Source organism: Eptatretus burgeri, chromosome 15, assembly GCF_056783735.1.
Source record: "Eptatretus burgeri isolate ZD-2024b chromosome 15, Ebu_testis_v1, whole genome shotgun sequence".
Lineage (NCBI taxonomy): Eukaryota > Metazoa > Chordata > Myxini > Myxiniformes > Myxinidae > Eptatretus > Eptatretus burgeri.
In genome coordinates, this window is record NC_140975.1 from 978,318 (window position 1) to 998,100 (window position 19,783).

Genomic DNA, 19,783 nt, shown 5'->3' on the forward strand with positions numbered 1-19,783 from the left:
CCCGGGCCAATCAATGGACTTGCCGCTGGTTTTGGCCAATGACTGGGCGACAAGCAGTTCTGTGCGCCAAAACCGTCCAGTAAGGGAGAGCGGGCAGGGTGGAGGCATCCTCCCCCCTCCCCCCCCGGAGACAGGGTGAATAAGGATGCGGCACGATTCGGAGAAGAAGAGAAGAGAGCTGGAGAGACACCATCCCTCACGAGAGTCGAAAGGGTTGCGCGCCGCGTCCCTGCTGACAACACCAAGAGAGAGATTGGGAGATCCTGCCGCCGACAAGAACCGAAAGGGGTGCGCGCCGATACCGAGGTATCGAGCTCTGCAGATACCGAGGAGAGGTTTTGGGTTGTCGGCACGAGCGCTGAGCGGAGCTCGGGAGGCTGTTCGCGGCTCGCTGGTGTCTGGGTTCGAATCAGCTCGAAACTACACGAGGTGGACAGGTTCGAGACGGCTCTGGCCTTCAGCTCGCCTTCCCATCTGAGCTGGAGGCCTCGATAAAGGCTGTGGCTACCGTTTATTTTGGGTGTGTGTGCGTGTGTTTGTTTGTGGCACCAGTCCAGTAAGTAATAAATTGTATAAGTGCCTTGCTGTACATACGTGCCTTTTATATTCGGATAACTCTGCTTCTTGCGTTCCCTACACCCCCCCCCCCCACCCCCCTTGCTCTATTATAAATAAACCCATGTGTTAAATGTATCGGTTCGTTTTTGTCTTTCTTTTATTGGTTTAACACGGTGCGTGTTGGAGAATTAGCCAGGCTGTTGCCGCTGTAAAGGGACATTTGGACCGACGGAAGCTCGGTGACCATCTGCTCGGGTCGCACACGGTTCGAAAACGCGAGCGGCTCGTTCCGTACGAGCATCGTCGAGGGTGAATTTCCCTGGTAGTTGGACGATGTGGGTATTTAGGTAAATTGAAATTGGCAATTGACCCTACCCCACGTGGTCGATCTATTGGCGAACGTCGGTCCGATAAGGGACCCGTTGACTCCGGAGTTATCCGGGGTGACGACCCATAAATTCCGGGTGATCGGTGGAGCCGACTCTACTGCTCCATCTAGCGGTCGTGCTCGTCGCCGATACCCGGGCCTGCAACAATATATCCCACCCCTTGACAGGTGCCATTGTAACAAGATAATCAATGTTATTCACTTTACCTGTCAGTGGTCTTAATGTTTTGGCTCATCCGTGTATATATGTTTATATATATATATATATATATATATATATATATATATATATATATATATATATATATATATATATATATATATATATATATGTGGATTCCTTGCCTTCGCAGGTGAATTGCATAATCACCCGATTGACTTTAGAAAATGGAATGCCAAGGTTCTGAACTCTCTGATGCTGGCTGACTCCACCTTACAAATGGCCAACAATTCGTCCTCTTTGAAAATTGGAAAGTTTGTGTGCTCCCTGGGTTAAAGGCATAGTTTATTGTCGTACAAAACCCAGGAACTCGGTTCTGCAAAGAAATAATCGAATATTGTACAAATCACTGAGTAAAACTGCGTTTTTCAGATGAAATGAATAAATTTAAGGCGTCTATTTACTTTTATCATGTCTCTGTGTATATGTGTATATGTATAAATACATAGACATATCTATACATATATACATACATGTGTATATGTATGTCGAAACTTGAGGAGTGTGATGAGCACTCTGCTGATCCCCATTGGACACAGTCCACACCAAAGGGTCGGCTCCAACACAGAGGCTTTGGCCTGGTGACTCTGTCAAAGAGATAGATTATATGATCATCATCGGTTAAACATGAAACGGGACCATCGATCCGGATATTGGGCTTATCTGCCCTCATCAGGATGGTACACCAATAAATATCCAACCAATCATGACCACATTTGTTAAGATATATATGTATATATGTCTTTATATTTGTATATGTTTTTATATGTGTATATATGTATATGTTTTTATATGTATATATATATATATATATATATATATATATATATATGTATATGTTTTTATATATGTATGTATATATATATAGATATATATATATATATATATATATATGTATATATATATAGATAGATATATATATATATATATATATATATATATATATATATATATATATATATATATATATATTATGAGTTGAGTCGACTTGAGACTTTCCTTCAAAGAGTTGAGACTTGACTTAAGACTTGCTTGAGACTTGGCTCAGGTGACTTGTTGACATCTTTGATACACAGGGATTTTATATATTTAGATGTCAATCTTGGATGGATGAAAGGTTGCTGGTTTGTGACTTCAAGGTTGCTGGTTTGTGTGCATTCCAAACCCATTTGAAGTTACCAACCTCTGTCCTCACACACCCTCGGAAGGTTCTACAGCCAGGTTACCGGTACACTTCATTTGAATCAACACTCTCATAATATCCATATCCTGATCAAACATCCTAAACGGTGCCATGTCGGTCCTTTCAGGAGTGAACTCGTCAAGCAGCCATACATCACAATGTGTGTCCGCGAGTGCCTGCGGCTTTTTCCACCCGTTCCGACCATTGGGCGCCTCCTGGACAAATCGATCACCTTCCTGGATGGACGTGAAGTACCCAAAGGTGCGATGAACCTTTTTCACATTGTGAGATTTGTGAGTTAAGTTTTTCAAAGCCGATGACTTGTTGGTTTGAATACACCAAATCCAGTCAGATCCCAGAAGGTAAGCACAATTTGAAACTGGTTGGTACTTGGATTATTTATTAGTTTAAAATGTTGTTTGTGTTGTTAAAATGTTGGTTCTGGGGTTTTTTGTGCATTAAATCTAGGCTCATGAAAGAGTAAGGTGGCAGAGGGTGTAAGACAACACACTCACAGTGGGACAACACGGCGATGAATGAACAAGAGGAGGTGACACAAGAGAGAAGGAAATGAAGCAACCTACAAATAGATGAGGGGAGGTATGGAAGGGGAAATGAGGATAGAAGGGATCATGGGCAGGGATGGATCAGGACCTGAGATTGTGGTGCATGTCCAAGTTAAATTCCTCGACAGAAGAGTGGAATTGAACAACCTCAGTTAAGAGGTTTCAAAAGTGAGAAAAAAGAGGAGCCAGAGTAGTGGAGCAAAGTGGTGGATCCTAGATTTTGGGGGTGCACAACGATTGGGGTTTCTGGAAGAATGTGTGCATCCTCGAGGAATTGAGTGATGAAAGAGCAGCGAGAGAGAAACCTCAGGATAGGTGATGGAAAACAAATCGGCCACCGTCCTTGAGGATGTGGAGGAGGAATCAGAGAGGTTGTCTGACTTACCCTAATCCATATTATTTCTAAAAATAGTCGGCCACTCTGTATCAATGTTCAGACTTGATTCCATCCTTTGTATTCCCTGCCTAACAAGCTCTACGTGTAGTAAGTGACCTTTGGAATGTGGATTAACAAAAGCAAGATGGATCATATGACCTTTGTCATTCTTTAAACTTCATTTATCACCTTGGTGAGTTTAAAGATCAGTAAGATAGCACACTTATGCATTTCTGTGCTGACTCCAGATTTATATTTCCATTATCACGCAATGATTATTCTTTCACTTTTGTATCATTTCAATGTCACGTAATCTTGTCCCAAATCAACCAACCCAGGAATGCTTGGTATTCCCACAGGTACATCAATTGGAATCAACATATTCTCCCTTCATCGGAATCCTGAGTTTTGGGACAGGCCTGAGGTCAGCGCTCTGTTAGTATATAATTATTAAATTATTATGATTATCATACACCCAGAGATATAATCGATGATTATGGTCGATTAACACATCAGTACCCAGTGTCTATTTCTTACTGATCATTTCACATCCTGCATTCGATAAATGCACTTTTGAACCATTTATATTTATTTAAATACTAGTAGGGGCAACCTGATGCTGCCAGGAAAGAAGGTGGGGTGGTGGGGTGGTGGGGATTCCCAGGTCTGCCCGGCTGGGTAAGCTCTATCTTGGGGTAGTTTCAGGATGTGTTTGACATTGAAAAGCTGTGGAGTTATTGGCCTCATGGTGGTTACCTTTTGGTTGTGGGCTGGTGGTGCAACTGCCTGACCCCACATCCCAATATACACTTTAACGCACTGATGGGCTGGAACTGAATCTGAACCTGAACCAAAATATAATCGACTTGTTCTTGTCTCTTAAGCAACTCATCCACCAGGTTTGGTCACAAGTCGTACACAATTGTTTGAAATATCATGCTCCGTATCGTTTTTCGTCGCATCTCTCAATGGTGAAGAATCGCTTAAAAAATCTCGTATCTGGATCCGGATTTGGATCTTCACCAAAATCGATTTGATTTGTTGTTCTCACACTCCCAACCCATCCACCAAGTTTCATTCAAATCCGTCCTTTTGATATATCATGTGATGCATATTTACATATTACCACATGAAAGCAAAATGATGCCGCTGTAGGTTTTATCCCTATCACTCAATGGTGAAGAATCGTTTTTAAAAATTCTCGGATGCGGATGTGGATCTTTGCCAAAATTGAATCAATTTATCCTTGTCACACACCTAACCTGTCCACAGAATTTCGTTCAAATCCGTCTTCAACTTTTTGAGATGTCCTGTTCACAGACAGACAGTCAGACAGACAGGTGAAAACATAACCTCCGTCCACCTTCAGTGGCGTGGGGAACAAACAAGAAAAAGATGACGTGCAAAGCACGGTACTTGCGAAATCCATAAAACAAATTTGACCTTCAAAATAATTGGTGGTTGAATTCAACAACCAAATATGTAAATCCTGTTAAAATTTCTAGTCAATCAGATGAAAATTGAGGATTTTAGAAAGTTGACAAAGTTGTTGACCTTTTGGCCTCAAAAACAATCGAGTTCTTGCTTATGACGAACTCTACCAAGTGGTGAAGTTTGGTGAAGATCAGTTTAAAATTGTGACCTGTAAACAATTGACAAACAGAAAAACAGACAGACAGACAGACAGATTGAAAAATCTCTCATGGAGTGACACATGGTGAAATGGAACGGTACTCGGTAGAGTGCATACCTCTGCCAAACTGAACAGTTTATATTTTGTATCCCACTGATAGGTCGGATCTGAATCCGGACCTTAACCAAAATCGAAACGGCTTGTTCTTGTCACCAAACTCATCCACTTCGTTTTGTCATAACTCATCCACAACTTTGAGATATCATGCTAGACATCGTTTTTGGCCTCATCTCTCAATGTTAAAGAATCACTTTAAAAACTATCGTATCTGGATCCAGATTCGGATCTTCACCAAAATCGAATCGACTATTCCTCGTCATACATCCAACATGTCCACAAAGTTTCATCCGAATCGGTCCACAAAATTTTCAGATATACTGCAATATTGTTTTTAGCCCCATCTCTCAATGGTGAACAATCAGTTAAAAATTCACCAATTCTTCCTCGTGGCCCTCCCAACCTGTCCACCAAATTTCGTTGGAATCCATCCACAACCTTTTGAGATATTGTGCTACATATCGTGTTTGGCCCGATCTCTCAATGCTGAAGAATCACTTGAAAAATTCTCGTATCCAGATCCGGATTTGGATCTTCACCAGAATTAAATCAATTCTTCCTTGTCACAGACATAACCTGTCCACCAAATTTCGTCCAAATCCATCCATAACTTTTTGAGATATTGTCCTAGATATCGTTTTTAGCCCCATCTCTTAATGCTTCTTCTTCTTGCATGTGGCCAACATGGATTGTGCTGAAGTTTAATGTCCAGGTTCTTCAGCCATGTGGCTGCTTAAGGTGTGAGTTGGTGCAGAGCTAAAAGTCCTCCCGATAATTTCTGCAAGGGACAGTGCGACGTGGTGTGCTCCATTGCCTGAACTCCTCCACAGTCGAAGAGTGCATCTGGCCTAATCCTCCATCGGTGGAGGGTGCTATCACAATGGCCCTGTCTAGTGCGGAGCCTGCTGAAGGCTGTCCATTGCCGATGTGGAAGTGTGAAACCGGGTGAAGCAATGATTGGATCATGTACAATATGTTTATTCAGAGTTGTGGCAGCCTCCCAGCTGGCCCTCCACAAGTTGGCTTCACTTTGATGGGCTCCAATAAGGAGCTCGGCGTGCTTCCATGGTGGTTTTTGGGACTTGAAGTGACAGCGCGGATGTTCAGTGAGAAGGTGCTGGGCTGGAATTTTGGTCGCTAAAATTTGGCTGAAGTATCGGGATGATGGCACATCCCTGCAGATGGCTGGCAGAGCAATGTTGCAGAGGATAGGAAGCTACTCAGTCTTTGTCATCTTGAAGGTCCCAGACTGTTCTCATCGCGGCGTTTAACTGAATGTCGATGGCCTTCGTATGGGCACTCATCGACCAGACCAACGTGCAATACTCTGCCATTGAGTATATGAGGGCGAGAGTTGCCGTGCGTAAGGTGTTAGCGCCGGCTCCCCACGATGCTCCGGCCAGTTTCTGGATGAGGTTTACCTGTGCCTTGATGTTCTCCTTGCAACTTTGCAGTTGTTTTTTGAAAATTAGGGTCCAGTCAAATGTAACCCCAAGGTATTTGGGATAACGGACATTCTCAACTTTCATACTGCAGAATGTCACATCTACCTCTGCATTTGCTGTACGATTGTCAAGATGGTGGGTGCCGATGTTTGTTTTTTGGAGTTTGGGTGGAGCTTTCATTTGTGCAAATAGTCCTCCAGTATACCCAGATCTTGGGTGAGTCGGGTCCCTGCACTACGAGAGTGATGTCATCAGTACAGGCGAGTTTGAACGAGGTCATTGTTGGCAGGTCGCTAACATCGAGGTTAAAGAGGGTGGGGGCTTGAACAGATCCTTGAGGAGGCCATCGTTTGGTGTTCGAACATGGCTGATTTCACCATTGAGGCGAACGTGGATATTTCGGTCCCCAAGGAATACCAACAGTAGTGTGTCTTCTGACAGCGAAGACTGAGAAGAATCCCTCGGCGCCAGACTGTGTCATCGGCCGACGATAGATCCATTAAGGCAGTTGTCATCTTTTGTTTTCTCTGGAAGGCAGCCTCGATGATCATGGAGAGGGCAAGAACCTGATCACAAGTACTGCAGCCAGGTCGAAAGCCCCCTGCTCATGAGATAGGAAGGTCTCCAGGGTGAGGGTTAAACGGGATAATAGGGCCCTATCCATCAGCTTTCCCGTCACTGATACTAAGGCTATAGGGCAGTAGTTGCAAGGCAAGGCTCTCATTGATGGAGAATCACTGGAAAAATTCTTGGATTCGGATCTTTACGAAGGCTGAATCGATTTGTCCTTGTCAAACACCCAATCTGTCAACCAAGTTTCGTCTGAATCCATCCATAACCCTTTGAGATGTTGTGCTATATATCATTTTTAGCCCGATCTTTGAATGGTGAAGAATCACTTCAAATATTCTCAGATCCGGATCCGATTTCAGATGTTCACCAAAATTTTAGCATTCCTGTCCTTGGCCAGTCAACTACATACGCAAACATTTTTCACGATTGCTTGAAAACTGTGGCCAAAAATTGTGTGACAGACAGACAGACAGACAAATGCTGCAGACCAACACACCTGGTGAAAAAAATTTTTCACGAAAAATAATAACAATATACTTGGTGAAAAATATTAACGCACAAGACCAACCAATATACTTGGAAAATCTTAGATTTTCGCAAATAACAAACTAACTCACAAACAAACAAGCCGGTACGCGGACATGGGTAGTCGACTACCCAATAGAACCTGACGCGATGGGCCCGTTTGATGGGGAATGACCTGAGGATTAAGCACAAGAAAATTCATGATTATAGCTTCAAGGGTTTATGCTGCAGATTGTTTTTTCGTGAAAATACCCCCACATTTAGAGGTTTTTCGGCCGTTGCTAGGCAACGGAGGGGTCCATAGCAACGGTTCTTTCTCACACATAACTAGGACATACCATGAACCTACCATACCAGTTTCATGTATATCTGACTCGTAGTCTCTGAGATATAACGAACTTCGTTTTTTTAAAATTGTTTTCGACCAGGGTTCATTCAAAGTCTATCTTCTCCAACAGTTTTCATAGGATCCGGCTGGAAATTTTTAACAATATGGCTGAATGTACTGCCCACAGTCGTTCGTGGCCCGATTTTTGATTTTCGAAAAAATTAATTTTTATGAATTTTCTAAAATTTCAAAGTCCTGTTTCTAGGCAACGGTAGTGTCCATAGCAACGGTTCTCATTTGCACACAACTAGGTCATGGTATGAACCTACCAACCAAGTTTCATCGAAATCGCCATTGTATTAACTGAAATCGCCATTTTAAATACTGATAATAAGGGTAGAACGAATGTCAAAAAAAATTTATATTTGAATTTTTTTTTTCGACTACATAGACTACCCAACACTTGAAAATATTTATCTGGATCGTGTGTGAGGAACAAAGTTGCTACACAAATATTCCTTCCATAAAATCACTTTTTCATCATGTGATCCTTCCAGAAATGATGGTTTATTGAGCTTTCGGAAGTTGATGAATTATGATTGCCTGTTAACAAACTCAAAATAAAATAAAAAATCTCATTTTAGAGATTTGGTGATGGACTTACTGTAAAATATCAATGTGTAAATGATGAAATGATGAAATTCCATGTTTTGGGAATGGTTGTCGCCGAGTGGTAAAGGCACCGGACTGTGGCCTCGTTGTGAAGGACCCTGACTGTGGCCTCATGGTGAAGGATCCTGATGATGGCCTTGTGGCGAAGGACCCTGACTGTGGCCTCATGTTGAAGGATCCTGATGATGGCCTTGTGGTGAAGGATCCTGATGATGGCCTTGTGGTGAAGGACCCTGACTGTGGCCTCATGTTGAAGAATCCTGATTATGGCCTCATGGTGAATGATCCTGACTATGGCCTCATGGTGAAGGATCCTGATGATGGCCTTGTGGTGAAGGACCCTGACTGTGGCCTCATGTTGAAGAATCCTGATTATGGCCTCATGGTGAATGATCCTGACTATGGCCTCATGGTGAAGGTTCCTGACTATGGCCTCATGGTGAAGGATCGTGATTATGGCCTCATGGTGAAGGATCGTGACTGGCGCTTCTTGGTGAAGGATCGTGACTGTGGATTTGTGGTGAAGGATCCTAACTATGGCCTCATGGTGAAGGATACTGACTGTGGCCTTGTGGTGAAGGATCCAAACTATGGCCTCATGGTGAAGGATCCTGACTGTGCATTCGTGGTGAAGGATCCGTACTATGGCCTCATGGAGAAGGATCCTGACTTTGGCTTCATGGTGAATGATCCTGACTGTGGATTAGTGGTGAAGGATCTGAACTATGGCCTCGTGGTGAAGGATCCTGACTGTGGCCTTGTGGTGAAGGATCTTGACTTTGGCTTCGTTGTGATGGATCCTGACCGTGGCCTCATCGTGAAGGATCCTGACTATGGCCTCGTGGTGAAGCATCCTGACTGTGGATTCGTGGTGAAGGATTGTGACTGTGGATTCGTGCTGAATGATCCTGACTATGGCCTCGTGGTGAAGGATCCTGACTGTGGCCTTGTGGTGAAGGATCTTGACTTTGGCTTCGTTGTGATGGATCCTGACCGTGGCCTCATCGTGAAGGATCCTGACTATGGCCTCGTGGTGAAGCATCCTGACTGTGGATTCGTGGTGAAGGATTGTGACTGTGGATTCGTGCTGAATGATCCTGACTGTGGCCTCGTGGTGAAGGATCCTGACAGTGGCCTTATGGTGAAGGATCTTGACTTTGGCCTCATGGTCAAGGATCCTGACTATGGTCTCGTCATGATGGATCATGACTATGGCCTCATGGTGAAGGATACTGACTGTGGCTTTGTCGTGAAAGATTGTGAATGTGGATTCATGATGAATGATCCTGACTGTGGCCTCATGGTGAAGGATCCTAACTTTGGCCTCATGGTCAAGGATCCTGACTATGGTCTCGTCATGATGGATCATGACTATGGCCTCATGGTGAAGGATACTGACTGTGGCTTTGTCGTGAAAGATTGTGAATGTGGATTCATGGTGAAAGATCCTGACTTTGGCCTCGTGGTGGAGGATCCTGACTGTGGCTTTGTGGTGAAGGATCCAAACTATGGCTTCGTGGTGAAGGATCCTGACTGTGGCCTTGTGGTGAAGGATCCTGACTGTGGCTTCGTGGTGAAGGATCCAAACTATGGCCTCGTGGTGAAGGATCCTGACTGTGGCTTCGTGGTGAAGGATCCAAACTATGGCCTCGTGGTGAAGGATCCTGACTATGGCCTCGTGGTGAAGGATCCTGACTGTGGCCTCGTGGTAAAGGATCCTGACTGTGGCTTCGTGTGGAAGGATCCGAACTATGGCCTCGTGGTGAAGGATCCTGACTGTGGCTTCGTGGTGGAGGATCCTGACTGTGGCTTTGTGGCAAAGGATCCTGACTGTGGCTTTGTGGTGAAGGATCCTGACTGTGGATTCGTGGTGAAGGATCCAAACTATGGCCTTGTGATGAAGGATCCTGATTGTGGCCTCGTGGTAAAGGATCCTGACTGTGGCTTCGTGGTGAAGGATCCGAACTATGGCCTTGTGGTGAAGGATCCTGACAGTGGCCTCGTGGTGAAGGATCCTGACAGTGGCTTCGTGGTGAAGGATCTGAACTATGGCCTCGTGGTGAAGGATCCTGACTGTGGCTTCGTGGTGAAGGATCCTGACTGTGGCTTATTGGTGAAGAATCCAAACTATAGCCTCGTGGTGAAGCATCCTGACTGTGGCCTCGTGGTGAAGGATCCTGACTGTGGCTTCGTGGTGAAGGATCCTGACTGTGGCTTCTTGGTGAAGGATCCGGACTCTGGCCTCGGGGTGAAGGATCCTGACTGTGGATTTGTGGTGAAGGATCCTGACTGTGGATTCGTGGTGAAGGATCCTGATGTTGGCCTCATGGTGAAGGATCCTGTCTGTGCCTCGTGGTGAAGGATCCTAACTATGGCCTCATGGTGATGGATCCTGACCGAGGCCTTGAAATAAAGGCACTAGACTTTGGCCTCTTGGTAAAGGCACCTGACTTTGGCCTTGTGGTGAAGGCACCAGACTTTGGCCTCATGATATAGTCACCTCACTGTGGCCTCGTGGTAAAGTCACTGCACTGTTGTCTTGTGGTGAAGTCACTGCACTGTTGTCTTGTGGTAAAGTCACTGCACTGTTGTCTTGTGGTGAAGTCACTACACTGTTGCCTCGTGGTAAAGTCACCGCACTGTGGCCTCGTTGTAAAGTCACCGCACTGTTGTCTTGTGGTGAAGTCACTACACTGTTGTCTTGTGGTAAAGTCACTGCACTGTTGGCTTGTGGTAAAGTCACTGCACTGTTGTCTTGTGGTGAAGTCACTACACTGTTGCCTCGTGGTAAAGTCACCGCACTGTGGCCTCGTTGTAAAGGATCCAGACTGTGGTGTAATGGTAAAGGTACTAGACTGGTTCCCTGGTAATTATAGGTCCACACCCTCTTTAAAGCCATAGTCTAACATGGTTTGGATTTTTCTATTGTGAATATTTGTCCAAACATTTATCTTCTGTGATTATTGCCAACTTTTTTGTAGGAATTTGACCCTCTCCGCTTCTCCCCGGATAACTCGGCTGGACGCCATTCACATGCCTACTTGCCGTTCTCTGCCGGACCACGGTAGGACAACACACCACATCGAACTGCAGGAATACCTGATGCATTTCATTGTGAACCTCATTTACTTGTTGACGAAAACTGTATCATCATTATGCCAGAATGTTCTGTCAGCATGAGCACCTTTCAAGAAGTGCTTTCAAACAAATCTCACACAAGATCACTTCGAGGAATTGCAGATGCAGAAAAAGTCAATTTTCCCATCTCACTTGTCATTGAGCGGATTCGGGCAATTTATCAATGTGATTGTGCACATCATGTTACAAGCATGAAACGTGTCATGAATGTTCACTTGGGTGTATCATGTAAATTTAGATTATGGAGGCACTTGGGAATTTGATTTTTGATACATTTTCATTGAAACATTGTCCATCAGTGACCCCAGTTACTATCTTCACTGTGTGTGGTTGTGAGGAAACAGGAGTTAAATCAGAATGGTGATCTCCCCTTATTCATTTTCACATGTCAACATGACCGATAAAAATCAAAATGGACACCTTGCAGCCTCTTTGGCATGGAAACTCAATATTTTGGGATGGCATCTTTTAATGAAAATCCAGATCAACGGTGATAACATGTTTTCTGCCAATACTTTTCAACAAGTATTTTTAGGTCATCTCTACCAAGATGACCTAATGAAGCCGGACCAAATGTCCATCCATCCGTACATCCGTCAACAATTTTTCTTTCCGATCTTGATGAAACTTAGTATATGGGTAGAGGTCGATGAGTGTTGCACAACGGTATCACTTTTGTCTGGGTTCAAGGTCAGGGACGAGGTCACGAGGTCACATAAGTTATAAAAATCGCCATTTTCAAAACCTATCTAGTCTGCCATTCTACAAGATATTCGGCAACTGTTAATTGATTATGATAGTAAAAAATATTATCTTGTATCTAACCGGACAGATTTTTGAATTTCCTTCCCATTTAATCGTCACGTGATCTGGAAGATGGCCAAAAACGCCGATGCGATTCGCAAAGAAGGAAGGAAGGAAAAATGAAATATAAATATAAAACACATTTTTAGCCTTTTATATTTATACATTTTCTGCCGAAGGTGCAAAAGTTTCAAAACCCGAAATGTAAACGTCGGCATTTATTTTCAAAATATAATTTCGTGCGCGCGCGCCAAAATGCCGAGTCATCTTCAACCAAACTGCGCAGTAGTCCGGTCATGGCGTCTGAGCAGTGGCCAGCGTGGTTCAGATTGACTGTGGTTTCTGGGGCGAAGGTGATTGTTAAGAAGTATGTCTGCGGTATAAATTCGAATGACTGTATTGGTGATTTAATCACGCAACATCTTGACAACGAATATTCTGGCCAAACGATTGCATCAATTCAGTGCATCAGCAGGGATAATTCGCAGGCTCCTCTCGATCGTGCCGATATCTAACATAATCGCCGGCGGACATAGGGCTGCAGGCTGTTGGGCGAGGCCACGGATCCCGGATGAGGGGATAAGTGATAAATTATGCTACATGCTTCGGGCTTTCTGATTAATATATCAATGAGTACATTCCATAATTAATGAATTAATAATTAATGAATCTGGCATACAAATTTTTTTTTCATACCTATCATGTTACTTTGTGCAGTGTCACGAAACTTCTGTGGAATTAATAATTAATGAATTTGCTCGCTCCAACGATTTTTCAAACCTCAATATCTCTATAAATACTTGATCAATTTTCATTCTGAAAGTTGCATTATAATCAGTGAAGAATAATCTACAGGATTGTCATAATCTCCGAGAGCTAAGACTCTTTTTTCGTTTTTTTTCTACAACCGGAAGTGAAATGTCCCCAGAGAGTGGACGGACCGGAAAACCACGTATTGCACTTACTGGTGATTCTGATGTGTTAATCCGGGTACTAAATGAACAATACATATTTATTAATTATGTCATTAGTAGTATTATCCTAGTGTATCTCTGTGAACTATTTCAATCTAAACGGTTAGTTTGGACTGTTTCGCGGTTACCTGAACTGAACATTGAGAACTTGTGGTATTATAGAGATGACCGTCACCCCCACACGGGGGTAATTTTTCTTCTGGTAATTTAATCCAATGTACACATGTCCGACAAAATACAACTCAAGGCTAAAAAATATGGACCTACAACTATTCATGGCCCCAACATGTCTTCACAATAGGCCTAACTGCTCATATTCAGATATTTTAGATTTGTTACTTTTTTGTGTACACTGTATTGATGAAAACCCAGGAGCACACGATGTTACTTCTTCATGATGGCCACTGAGTCCCGTCTGTGATGGGGACTGGGACTTGAGACAGTGTCCCACGAACGAGGAATTCCCAGCAAGTGTGAGTCGTCAACTCGCGTTTGTTAAGTCCTTACCGTTTGTACACACTGCTCGTCGCTACGACCGAATAGACAGTTTGGTGAGATCCGTCGATGAAACACATTTCACGTTGTCGTCGTGTCGGCTCGTGCCGGTGTGCCAAAAAGATAAGCGAACTTGACTGTCGAGAGGAAGTAAAACATCCCAGAAGTATCCAACATTTCAATTTTGGTGAATTGTCTTCACTTTGGAGTTGTTGCTCTCAGCGTTTGTGAGATCATTATTTGAGGGCAATTTTGATTGGACATTCAAACTCTGGATGCCATAAGGCCTTCGATGTTTCCACCCAATCACACAAACGATGCAATATGGCTCTCTGTTCACATTCAAGACATGAAGTACCTTCACAAAACACATCCAGCCATAGAAAGTGAGTTCCACCATGGACATTTTATGGTTCACAAGACAGAATGTGTTTTCTGACATTTTTACAGATCAGGCCCATGAACAGAATCATCAATGTATCAAAATCGATGGAGGGACCATTGTTCTCACAAAATATACAGCTGCTTTGTGAAGGTGGACTGTGGGTGGTCCTGAAATCAATTGAGTTCTTCAAGAATTTGAAATGTTATTGCAGCATGTACAAAACAAGCAGGAAGATAATTCTCATCAAAAACAAAAGAGGGGAACTCAAACAGCATTTGCTAATGATGTCCTGTCCCGAGGTGATGTCATTGAAGAATGTGTGAATCCATTCCTGGAGGAGAGTTATGAACTGTTTGTTCCAACAACAAAGCAAACTGCAGACACTTCGGTAGTGGAGATTGAATAATATTGAACATCATGGCCGACAACAGCATGAAACGTTTGTAAAGGAAAGACTCTTCAACAATGTTCCTCTTTCAACACCAAAAGGAAGAACAAAATTCCATTGTTATCTTCTCCAAATGCAAATAAAACGTCTTCCTTTAAAAGTGCATGTTACTCGTCTCAAGAGTGACTGCAGCCTCTTCTCCCATCTCTACATCTCTTTCCAAACAAAGGATGGCAAATTAGATGAATTATTTCGACATGAGAATCAACCCTGGCCTCGATCAACATCTCAGTTCGGCATGCTGCGTTTCTGCTCCAAGTCTGTTCTTCTCCAATGTAAAGAAGAGGTGTCAGATCTCATGGACAGACGAACACTTGTTTTGGGGTTTTTTTTGTAAACCTTGTCGAGGCTCGTATGAGAGCTAACACACAACGGGCATCAAGGGGGGAATGGGACAAGAGGGGCAGGAGAGGGAAAGACAAAATAGGGGGGAACAGAGACATGAGGAGATATGTGGAAGGGAGAGGGATGGGGCGGGGAACACGGGGTATACAAGATGGACATGACAGGATCTTTCAGAAATGAAAGCAGGGAATTTGAAAGTGGGTTTGGGATGGATTAGCGGTGGAAGAAAAGATCATGGTTTTGGATGGTGGGAGATAAGAGGTGGTGGTGAACTGCTGTTTTGAAGGCCTGGAGGGAAGATTGCGATTGAACAGAGTGAGGGAGTTTATTCCAAAGGTGGGAATAAAGAGGGATGAAAGAGTGAAGGTGAGCAGTGCTTCGTAATTTTGGTAGTTTCACCAGAAGGGGGTTGTTAGTGGACCTTGAGCCCCCTGCGGAAATATGGTGGGGACATATTGCAGACAGAGCGGGGGGGGGGGGGCGGGGCAAGACCGGAGAGGAGACGGTAGAAAACAAGAAGACCACCGACCTGCCTGCAGTGAGAGAGTGAGAGGCCCAAAGACTCAGCCTCATCACGGGAGATACCAATGATCCTAAATGCCTTGGTTTCCACAGCGTGAAGCCGAGAAAGGTGAGAGGCAGGAGCACCAGCCCAAAGGGGAGAGCCGTACTCCATCAGGCTGTGGACGAAAGCTTTGTATGTGATCAGGAGATCAGGTGGGCCGATGAAGGACTTTGCACGATGGAGGATTCCCAGTCAGCGACTGGCTTTGGAGGCCAGGTTGAAAATGTGGCTTTCCCAGGAATGATCATGGCAGATAGTGAGACCCAGAAGCTTGAATGAAGACTTCTTCCAGAGGATTGTTGTGAAAGTAGATGGGGGGTGGGGAGGTTCTAAACGGTCCTTTCGGAGAGACATAGTGAGAGTGTGAGATTTGTCAGGATTGAAAGACAGATTCCATGTGTTGCACCAGTTTGTGATTTTACCCAGATCTGCAGAGAGGGAAGAAGCTGCTGCTTGCCGGTCTGAGGGATGACAGATGGTACGACAGAGAGTGGAGTCATCAGCAAAGAGATAAAGAAGATTTGCCAGAGTAGAGAGTCGGAGAGATAATTGATGAAAACCAGAAACAGAACAGGGCCCAGAACGCTGCCTTGAACTTCAGCCTGGACAGGAAGAGGGGAAGAGAGAACTCAATTTCGGGTCACACGTTGGCTGCGACAGGAGAGGAAGTCTGCGAGCCAAGAGTGGAGATGGCCTTGAATACCATAGGAAGAGAGTTTGGTGAGCAGGTCAGGGTGCCAGACCGTATCGAAGGCACACGATATGTCGAGGGATATGGCACTAATTTCATGTCTGGCAATGAGTACCTCCATCCATTGATGGGAGAGCAGAAACAGCATATCCAGTGTAGAGTGACCTGGTCTGAAACCAAATTGATGATCAGAAATCAATCCATTGGAGAAGGGAAAGGATTTAATGTCTGAAGCGATGATGGATTCCATCACCTTGCTGATGATTCGGAGAAGGCTGATTGATCTGTGGTTGCAGGGATCTGTTTTTGCACCATTTTTTTATGCAGGAGAGTAATGTTTGCTGATTTCCAAGTAGATGGCAGATGACCTTGAGCAAATGAGAGAGTGAAGAGAACAGAGAGAGTGTGAGCAAGAGCAGAGGAGCAGGTTTTTAGGACACTTGGGCTGATGCCGTCTGGACCGGTTGCAGAATCTGAGTCGAGGTTGGACAGCAAATTCTCCACTTTGTCAGAAGAAAAGGACAGAGTCCAGGGACAGTTAGGTGCAACTGGGTAAGGTGGGTACAGAAAGTGATGGGTGTCGGACACAAGATTTAGATGCAAGCACCGAGGTAAGGCATTCAGCCTTTTCACATGCGGTGTCAGCAGTGCAGCCATTTGAGGTAAGGGAGGACTTGGAGGGGAACATACACCAGAAACAGATTTGATTACACACCACCAGGATTTGAGGAGGGAGAGGGGTTTGAGAGTTCAGACTTGAGATTAGAAAGAAGTTGTTTTCTGGCTCTCCTGAGGGTAGACACACTTGTTCCGAGCTCTATAGAAGGAACTGAGATTACCCTCAATTGGCTTTCCTTTCCATGGGGCAAAGGGAAGTTGTTTCAGGACAACTGCCTCACCACAGGCTGCAATAAACCATGGGCGGGAAGAAGGCTCGGACAACTGAAGATGAGAGGAGATAAATCTGTGCATGAGAGAGAGAGAGAGCAAGTTTCTTTGAAAGAATTCCCAGGACGAGTTGATGTTGGAGAAAGTAGCGATGGGAGACCAGTCTCGAAGTTTGATGGTTGCTTGGAGTCCCTGCCAGTCAGCCTGAGTGTAATGTCAGACTTGACGGCACTGAGGTGGTTGTCTAATAACAGCCAGAGAGATGTTTACTTTGACAAGTACTTGGTCAGAAGAACCGATTGGAGCGGAGGAAGAACAAATATTTTCAGGGAAATTTGTCAAAATCAGATCCAGAAGAGATGGAGTACCGTTATTTGAAATCTGGGTCAGGAAGTTGACTGAGTCAGTCCCAATGAGTTGTAGAAGTCTTTTGCTGAAGTGCCATGGCAGGTGAAAGAGGTACTCACACCCAGCCAACTGGTATGATGACAATTGAAGTCACCACATATGAGGAAGAGAGAGTTCGGTTGAGAGGATAGAAGTTGGTCCATGTTTTCAGAAAGTGAGGTGCAAAAGGAGTCATCACTGTTTGGTGGACGGTACAGCACACATATAAACATGAGGTCGGAGTGGAGGGGAAGCTGTAGCCAGTGGTATTCCTGGGGGTGTGGGGCCACCCTTCCACAACTGCCAGACTTGTGGAGTGTTTGGGATATTGTTGTTACATGCAAACAGTGACCAGTCTTTGCCATAAATACCTGTAGCTCTTTCAAAGTTGCCATTGGCCTCTTGGTGGCCTCTCTGATCAGTCTCCTTGCTTGGTCATCCAGTTTGAAGGGATGCCCTGATCTAGGTAGGATCTTGGTGGTACCATACGTCTTCCACTTCTTAATGATTGCTTTGACTGTGCTCCAAGGGATATTCAATGCCTTTAAAATATTTTTTATGCCCATCCCCTTATCTGTACCTTTCAACAACTTTATCCTAGAGGTCTTTTGAAGGCTCCTTGGTCCTCATGGTTGAGTCTTTGCTGTGAAATGCACCACCTCGCAGAGGAAACCTACAGGAACAGCTGATTTTATTCAGAAATAATCAGAATCACAACAATTTAACACAGATGGAGGCCAATTAACTTGGTATGTGATTGTGAAGGTGATTGTTTACACCTGAGCTAATTTATAATTGCTATATTTTGAGGGGGTGGACACTTATCCAATCCCGATATTCTAGTTTTGTGTTTTTTAATTCATTTTTTGAAATTTGTCGAATTTGTTTTTCATTTGGAAGTTGTGGGTTACGATGTGTAAATAAAGGTGGGAAGTCTGATTTAATTCCAGGGTGTGAGGCAATAAAAGGTGAACATTTTGAAAGGGGGTGTAGACTGTCTATCGGCACTGTATAAAGAATCGGCTGAATCAACAATATAAATTTTGAATATTGGACATTTACATTTTTTCGAAGTTGAATGCATTTGACCACAATGTTCATTTTGCTATTTTCCCCACTGATGTTACAGGTCAGGTGAGCTAAATTCAACAATAGACTTAAAAGTTCATGCATTGTTCATCAATATCATAATATGTATGTCATGTAATGAATTCATACGATTGATAATATTCATGATATAATCTGTATGCTGCAAAAACTAATTTCAAAAGAACAACACCACTTTATTTTATTTACAATGGATTGTGTCCCTTCATGAGTGTCAGGTGAGCCAATTACAGGTAAGTTATGCTCAAAATAATACACTGACAATTTACACAACTTTATTATGCAGCTATTTGTTTTTAAAATTAACTTGGACATGAGTAGTATGATGTTTTGTGCTGTTTTCTGGATTGTTGAATACCTTTCAATAACAAATTGGTGAAGTGATGACTCCCTTTGGATAATAATCATTAAAATTAATTTTTTCAAGATTACTTCACATATGTATTTTCTTAGAATGGGTTTTTCTCCATTTCTACCAAATTTCATGCTTGCAACATGAAGTGCACAATTATTTCACTTCTTCACTGGATTACTGCAAGCCATGAAACAGTTGAGATTTTAAGCAAAATCGAGATATCAACCTTTTTCTTGAATCTAAACCCTGCCAGTGCTGGAATTATCCTCTTAGCTTTTCACCAAACCTTCACTGCTGTGATGGCATCATATTATAACAGAGCAATCAAACTGCAAGAGTATTTTCAATGTGGCCGAACCACACTGCTTGCAGTCTCAGAACTGCCTGTTCTCATTTTCACTTATTGCCCCTTTGAAACATCTTCTGAGTCCACTTGATTTTTTATTATTTCTACCTGCTGCTGTGTGAGCCGCTCAACTGCACTTCTCACAAGGTCGAAAGGGTGTGGAGGAAAATAAGTTTGGTTAATTTTTATTTTATTTCCAGAAACTGCATTGGACAGCAATTTGCAATGCTGGAAGTTCGGATCGCGCTCTTACTTATCCTGACACACTTTC

The 19,783-nt window shown here is 43.7% G+C and overlaps 1 protein-coding gene across 1 annotated transcript in view; it reads left to right on the forward strand.

Moving 5' to 3' along the window:
* Nucleotides 1-19,156, forward strand: part of LOC147011291 (cytochrome P450 4B1-like) — a 91,906-nt gene extending 72,750 nt beyond the window's left edge. The window contains exons 12-15 of the mRNA XM_085857554.1: nt 2,477-2,610; nt 3,651-3,715; nt 11,566-11,648; nt 18,306-19,156. Coding sequence (XP_085713680.1) covers nt 2,477-2,610; nt 3,651-3,715; nt 11,566-11,648; nt 18,306-18,393 — 370 coding nt within the window. The 3' untranslated portion in view covers nt 18,394-19,156. The remainder of the gene's footprint in view (nt 1-2,476; nt 2,611-3,650; nt 3,716-11,565; nt 11,649-18,305) is intronic.
* Nucleotides 19,157-19,783: the final 627 nt, after the last annotated feature.